The sequence below is a fragment of the Penaeus monodon genome, chromosome 40 (assembly GCF_015228065.2).
Source record: "Penaeus monodon isolate SGIC_2016 chromosome 40, NSTDA_Pmon_1, whole genome shotgun sequence".
NCBI classification, from domain to species: Eukaryota; Metazoa; Arthropoda; class Malacostraca; order Decapoda; family Penaeidae; genus Penaeus; species Penaeus monodon.
Window position 1 is genome coordinate 14,115,585 of NC_051425.1, and position 7,500 is coordinate 14,123,084.

The window sequence follows — 7,500 nt, forward strand, 5'->3', positions numbered from 1 at the left end:
GAAAGGAAAGATGGAATTAGAAAGGGGGAAGAATATAATGAAAAAATAAAAGGAAGAAAGAAAGAGAGACACAGAGGGAAAACAGAAATTCGAAAAGAGCTTACAACCCTTCTTCCGCTCCCCCCCCCCCTCCACCACATCTCCCCCTCCTCCTCCCCTCCCCACTAATCCAGACTTCTGTTGAACAATCTGAGTTCTGTCAATGCCTCTTAAAGCTGTTGTGTGGAAGCGATTGTAAATCCTTCCTGTCTTTCCTCCCTCCCCCCTCCCCCTCCTCTTTCCCCCCTCCAACCAATATCCCCCCCCCCTCTCGACCTTGTTCATCCCACCCTCCTCCATCCCTACCCCTCTTCCCTCATTCACCCCAACCCAGCCTAGCGTTAATCTGCCACACTGACAAATTACCACCTAACTCTCTCGCTCTCCCCTCCTCCCCACCTACCTCCCCCTCCCCCTCCCTTTCTCTCCCTCACTCTACCCCCTTCTTTCTCCTACTCCTATCCCTCTTTTCCCTATCCCATATCCTTTTCTCTCCGAAAAGGAAAGGGGATAGGGGCTGACAAGTACGTAGGAAGGGGTAACGGTAAAGAGGGGGGAGGAAGAGAAGTGGAAGGGAGGGGAGGAAGAGAGGGGGAGAGGGAGGGAGGAAGAGAAGGGGGAGGAAGGGAAGGAAGAGAGGGGGGAGGGGGGGAGGAACAGAGAGGGGAGGGAGGGAGGAAGAGAGAGGGGAGGGAGGGAGGAAGAGAGGGGGAGAGGTGGGAGCAAGAGAGGGGAGGGGAAATAGAGGGGGGAGGAAGAGGAAGGGAAAGAGAGGGGGGGAAGGAAGAGTGACGGAGAGAGTGAGAGGGGGATGGGGGAGGTGTAAATAGTAAAGAGACTTGGAGAAAGGGGAAGGGAAAGGGGGGGGAGTGCCTTAAACGAGATAGAGGGGTGTTTGGCAAGTACGAAGGGAGGGAATAAGGGTGAGAAGAAAAAAGGGAAAAGGAGGGGAGGCGATAAGGACCCCCCCCCCCCAACACTTCCCTTTAACTACCCTACACATGTCAAGAGTTGGGTAATGTGTATGGAATTGGCTATGGAAATGGATTCCGCCGAGAGAGAGAGAGAGAGAGAGAGAGAGAGAGAGAGAGAGAGAGAGAGAGAGAGAGAGAGAGAGAGAGAGAGAGAGAGAGAGAGAGAGAGAGAGAGAGAGAGAGAGAGAGAGAGGAGAGACGAGAGAGAGAGAGAGAGAGAGAGAGAGAGAGAGAGAGAGAGAGAGAAAGAGAGAGAGAGAGAGAGTGAGTGAGAGAAAAAAAAATGGTATGGCTGTATTTCCATATTCACGAGCTTTTCTGTGACTGCATTCGTAATTATAGGATACTGTGGTGGTGGTGGTGGTGTGATGGTGGCGGTGGTGGTGGTGTGATGGTGGCGGTGGCGGTGGCGGTGGTGGTGGTGATGATGATGATGATGGCAGTGGTGATGGCCGTGGTGGTGGTGGTGATGATGATAACGATGACGGCGATAACGATGAGGATGACGATGATGATAAAACGCATAAAAGTAACCTTAAAAAGTGAGCGAACAAAGACAAAGATAAATCATTCTACAACGCAACCACAGAAAAAAAAAAAAAAAAAAAAAAAAAAAAAAAAAAAAAAAAAGCCTATCCCATGAGACAATAAACAGTTTAAAAAAAGTAGACACACTTCAAAGAACAATTAATTCCAAGGAAAAAGACGTTATATATTTAAAAAAAGAGTAATGAAAACGGGCTATTTTTGTGCACTTGGTTATCATGGCTGGAATTCCAAGCGGGTCCTCGTTCTGAAACACGGCGTAAATTCAACACATTAAGAGGCCATTACGAAAAATTTAGGAAGTGCAAGAGAGAAAGAGAGAGAGAGAGAAAGAGAGAGAGAGAGAGAGAGAGAGAGAGAGAGAGAGAGAGAGATGAGAAGAGAGAGAGAGAGAGAGAGAGAGAGAGAGAGAGAGAGAGAGAGAGAGAGAGAGAGAGAGAGAGAGAGAGAGAGAGAGAGAGAGAGAGAGAGAGAGAGAGAGAGAGAGAGAGAGAGAGAATGTGAGAGAAAGAATATGAGAGAGAGAATATGAGAGAGAAAATATGACAGATAGATAGATAGATAGATAAATAGAGAGAGAGAGAGAGAGAGAGAGAGAGGGAGAGAAAGAGAGAGCGGGGAGGGGGGGGGGGTTATAGAAGAAGAAGAAAAAAAGGCAGTTCATTGAAAAAAGAAAAATGCTTAAAGAGAGAAATCCATAAAAAAAATGAAATACAGATACATACAAACACGGAAGACAGAGAGAGACACACACACACACACAAACAACCCCCCACCCCCCTAACAAAAAAAAAGAAAGAAAAAAAAAAACCACTCACCCTTCTGATCGATATAGAAGACGCCCCTCCCCTCGGGCCCGACCAGCGAATACGTCACGGCCGCGTCGGCGGGATTGAGGTCGGCGTCGAGGGCGGGAACCGACGCGACGAGGGTGTGGGGCGCAGAGGACTCCAGCACAGCCGCCTCCGCCACGTCCTGCCCGAAGACTGGCGCGTGCACGTTCTCGTCCACGTCCACCACCTGAGGATGAGAGGGGGAGGGGGTTATTGAGAGGGGGGGAAGGGGGGGTTAGTGAGAGGAGGGAAGGGGGGTTATTGAGAGGGGGGAAGGGGGTTATTGAGAGGGGGGAAGGCGGGTTAGTGAGAGAGGGGGGAAGGGGGGGTTATTGAGAGGGGGGAAGGGGGGTTATTGAGAGGGGGGAAGGGGGGGTTATTGAGAGGGGGGAAGTGGGGTTATATCTTACAGTAAAATGTCACTGTAAGATATAAACATCGATAATACGTGTTTATCAAGAAGCAATTAAAGGCAGGATCAAACTGTACCAGCCAATCAATTAAAATTGGAACTGATAAGGACTGCTGTACCGGTTGATTGATAATGATTAGCTTTTTGATAAAGATAAATGATAATCACAAGTACTTACACCCAAAAAAATTAATAATAATAATAATAATAATAATAATAATAATAATAATAAAATATATACCACACTAATCTTAAACACATCCTAAAGTTTGATTTAAAAACATGCACGTAACTCATTCTACTGTTCTATCTCGAAGTTATGAATGAAAGTATTGCGTAACTAAAACTGGCATGATAAGAATGACTATGATGTATAATGAATCGTTATTAACTGATAACACATATTACAACTGATAGCAGGGAAATCCAAGGAAAAGATAAACACGTGGACAATAAAAAGGAGATAATAATGGAAGAAACACGAAGACAAACAAATTTACAGCTACTATTACAGACGATTAAGAGATAGGGATTGGGAATATTACATTACAGTGAAAATAAACATATATATAAAAACATATAGATGAATGAAGGAATGGATAAATAGGGGAATAAGTAAGCAAATGATCGTAAAAAAGAAAATCCTTTTTAACGAGCGCCCTCACCTGCACGATGACGTAGGTGATGGCGGCGAGCGGGGGCGTGCCGTCGTCCGTGGCCCTGACGGTGATATTGTAGGCGGGCCGCGTCTCGTAGTTGAGGGGGGCGGCGAGGCGCAGGGCGGCGGTGTCCTCGTCGATCCTGAAGACGCCCTCGTGGCCGCCCACCAGCGAGTAGCGCAGCTTGGGCGAGTCCGGGTCGTGGGCGGCCACTAGGGTGACAAGGGCGCCCAGAGGCAGGTCCTCGGGTATCCTGATGGCGGTGTTCCTGTCGCTGGGGAAGACGGGCGGGCAGTCGTTGATGTTGGCCACCTGCACCGTGACGTAGGCGTGGGCGGAGCGGGCGCCGCCGTCCGTGGCCACGACGCGCAGCTCGTAGACGTCGTGCGTCTCGTGGTCGAGCGGCCAGGCCACGCTCAGCCGGCCCGTCACGGGGTCCAGCCGGAAGTCCTTGGTGTCCGTGGCCAGGCTGTAGGTCACCACGCCGTTGCTGCCCTCGTCCGGGTCGTGCGCGCGCAGCTCGTACACGCTGGTGCCGTTGGCGACGTTCTCCGGCAGGAAGAAGCTGTAGGCGGGCTTGTCGAACTGCGGCGCGTTGTCGTTCTCGTCGACGAGGGTGATGGTGACGAGGCGCGAGGCCATGCGCCGCGGGTCGCCCAGGTCGGACGCCGTCAGGTTGAGCGTGTAGCGCGCAAGCCGCTCGCGGTCCAGCAGCCCCACGACGGTCAGCTCGCCCGTGACCATGTCCATCATGAAGACGGCCTCCTCGTTGCCCTCCACGATGGAGTAGACCAGGTGGCCCGGGTAGCCCACGTCCTCGTCCTCCGCGTCCACCTTGAACACCACGGTGCCCGGCTCGCTGTTCTCGCGCACGCGCACCTCCAGCGGCATGTTGCGCAGCTCGGGCGCGTGGGCGTTGACTACGGGCGGCGGGGGCGTCAGCAGCAGCAGCGAGTCGTCCTTCAGGTTGTTCTTGGCGGCGCGGGCCAGCTGCTCGGCCAGGCGCTGCGCCACGCCCATCTCGCGGCACTCCAGATCCGCCCACGAGCCGCCCACGTGGTTCTGCTGCTTGACCAGCTGGAAGCGAAGCGGCAGCGTGTCGGCGAAGTGCTGGCCGTCCGTGGCCGTGACGTTCACGATGCGCTCGGGCGTGAGCAGGTCCTGCAGGTCGCACGTGAGGGTGAGCACGCCCGAGGTGGAGTCGAGCGAGAAGCAGCGGTCGTCGTTGCCGCCCACGATGCGGTAGCTGATGATGTTGCCCTGGTCGAAGTCGACGGCTGACAGCGTGAAGATCTCGGAGCCCAGCGGCGTGAAGCGGTCGATGAAGCCGCTGCACGACACGCGCTCGAACTGCGGCCGGTTGTCGTTGACGTCCTCCACGTGGACCGTGATGATTTTCTCGCTCTGGCGGCGGTACGGCGATCCCCAGTCGGACGCGCGCACGCGCAGGCGCCACGTGCGTCGCTCCGTCTCGTAGTCGAGGGCGCGCGTGGTGCGCACCTCGCCCGTGAAGTGGTCCACGGAGAAGGGCACGTCGTTCGCGTTGGCCAGGCTGTACGACACGTAGCCGTTCTCGCCGGAGTCGTAGTCCTGAGCGCGCACCTTGGTCACCCACGTGCCGGTGGGCTGGTGCTCCTCCACGCGCACCACGCCCTGCGGCGCCACGATCATGGGCGTGTTGTCGTTGGCGTCCTTGACACGCACAATGACCTTGGCGGCCGCCTGGCGCTGCGACGTCAGCAGCGACGGCGTCGTGGCCGCCACCGTCAGCGTGTATGCGTCGCGCGTTTCGGCGTCGAGCAGCGAAGTGGTGGTGATCACGCCCGACGTCGGGTCGATGTGGAACTGGCCACCCTTGTTGCCCGCCACGATGTCGAACTTGACGCGCCGCTGCGCCCCGGGCAGCCACGCGCCCACCTGCAGCACGCGCGTGCCCAGCGGCGCCACCTCGCTCACCTCCGCCTCATACACCTCCTGCGTGAAGGCGGCCTCCTCCTCGGGCGTGGGCGGCGCCGCCACACGCACCACCTTGTAGCTGAAGCGCGGCCGCGTGCCGCCGTCGGTGGCCTTGAGCGTGAGGTTAAAGCCGAGCGGCGTGTCGCTCCAGTCGATGGTGTCGAGCGCCGCCAGGTTGAACTCGTTACCGCCCGAGCTGGGCAGGACGCGGAACACGCGGTCGGGGTCGCCCTCCACGATCTCCAGCGAGCGCACCTCGCCGCTGGGGCCGCGGTCCTGGTCCACCACGTTGATGATGGCCACCACGGAAAGGTGCGCGCGCGACATGGCCTCGGGCAGCTTCGTCACCAGGATCTCGGGGTCGTAGACGTTCTCCTCCGTCACGTTGACGAAGAGGCGGGCCAGCGCGGGCCAGCCGCCGCGCTGCCGCAGCCCGCGGTCCTGCGCCTGCACAGTCAGCTGGTACTTGGCCTGCTCCAGGAAGCGCAGCGGCCGCGTGAGCGTGACGACGCCCGACGTCGGGTGGATGGCGAACACCGGCGTGTCCTCCTTGAAGCTGTAGTAGATCTGGCCGTTGAGGCCCGCGTCGGGGTCCTCGGCCTTGACGCGAGCCACGGACGCGTGGAGGGGCGTGTCCTCGCTGAGGCGCACGCGGTACTCGTCCATCAGGAAGAAGGGCGACAGGTCGTTGAGGTCCGTGATGGTGACCCACACCTCGGTGACGGCGCCGGGCAGGTCCTCCTTGGTGCGGTCGTGGCGCCGGTGCTGCGCCTTCACCTTGAGCTTGTACAGGTCATTGGACTCCCGGTTGAGCACGCGCTGGTTGCCGGTGCGCACGCTCAGCTCCAGGAAGCAGAAGTCGCCGACGACGCGCGCGGCGGCACGGAAGAAGTTCTGGCTATCGCCCTCCGTGATGCGGTAGCGGATCCTGAGCGAGGGGTCGGTGATGCGCACGCCCATCATCACGTCGCTCACCACGGGCGTGTTGCCCAGGGCATTCTCGGGCACGCTGGCGTTGTACTGTGGGCGGGAGAAACGCACGCTCTCCCCGTTGCTGCCCCCCGCACCGCGCCCACAGCACCACACCGCGGCCACCAACGCCCACAACACTGCATGTCGCCACGCCCACTCGATACGCGTCCTCCTTACTACACTGGGCTGTGGGCGGGGCTGGAGCAGGGGCGGGGGTGGACGTCCCTGTGGGTGAGGGTGGGAGTGTATCGTCTGGGTCATCTTGCCGGGGACGCCACCCTTGTCGTGCCCTTCACCATGCTAGTCCACCTGAAACGACAAGAAGAGAACACATTAGAACATGTCTGAACACGTTAGAACACGAAGCCCATTAGCACAAACGCTCCACACTCTCCTCCACTCCATTAACCCCTCGCCATTTCCCAGTCACGACCAAAACAACGCGGGTTTCTACGTCAACTCCGCCGCCAGCGTCAGCACCGTCGCAGGAACAACACGGAGAAGCAATCACGGGCAGGCGCCACTTGGGGACGCCGTCAGCACAGCGGCACCGCCTGGCACCAGTCAGCGTGAGCGGAGTCGGCAACACTCGCTTACTATTTATCATTCATCCCAAACAGACACACACAAACAGGCACAGACTCAGACACACACATACGCACTCAGATGCAAATTATTGACGCGCAGCTGCCTCTTCCCTCCCTTATTCCTTCCTTTCTCTTCTTACTTGTATCCGAAGCTTTCATCTTCCTCTTCTCCTTTCCTTCCACCTTCTTCACACACCTGGTAAACTTTGTCTTTTATCACCCACCAGATAATTTATTCATAGGATGGGACGTGTTGACACCCGTCCGCCCTCCCTCCCTCCCTCCCTTCCTCTTTCCCTCCAGGCCTGCACACACCCGCACACACACCTTTGCTGACATCCGGAATAATATTTTTTTTTTCATATACACACAAACGCACACAAACACGTAAACACACACACACACACACACACACACACACACACACACACACACACACACACACACACACACACACACACACACACACACCTCTTAATCTTTCTCTCTCTCTCTCTCTCTCTCTCTCTCACACACACACAC

At 56.3% G+C, this 7,500-nt stretch overlaps 1 protein-coding gene across 4 annotated transcripts in view; it reads right to left on the reverse strand.

Moving 5' to 3' along the window:
• LOC119597926 (fat-like cadherin-related tumor suppressor homolog) overlaps positions 1 to 7,500 on the reverse strand; it is a 191,189-nt gene that overhangs the window by 127,814 nt on the left and 55,875 nt on the right. For all 4 annotated transcript variants that reach the window (XR_005230940.1, XM_037947593.1, XM_037947592.1 and 1 more), the window contains exons 2-3: positions 3,470 to 6,700; positions 2,378 to 2,579 (exon numbers count right to left, since the gene is read on the reverse strand). Coding sequence is in view for 3 of the 4 variants with exons in the window: in XM_037947593.1 (XP_037803521.1) it covers positions 2,378 to 2,579; positions 3,470 to 6,652 (3,385 nt within the window). In the remaining variant the exon portion in view is untranslated. The remainder of the gene's footprint in view (positions 1 to 2,377; positions 2,580 to 3,469; positions 6,701 to 7,500) is intronic.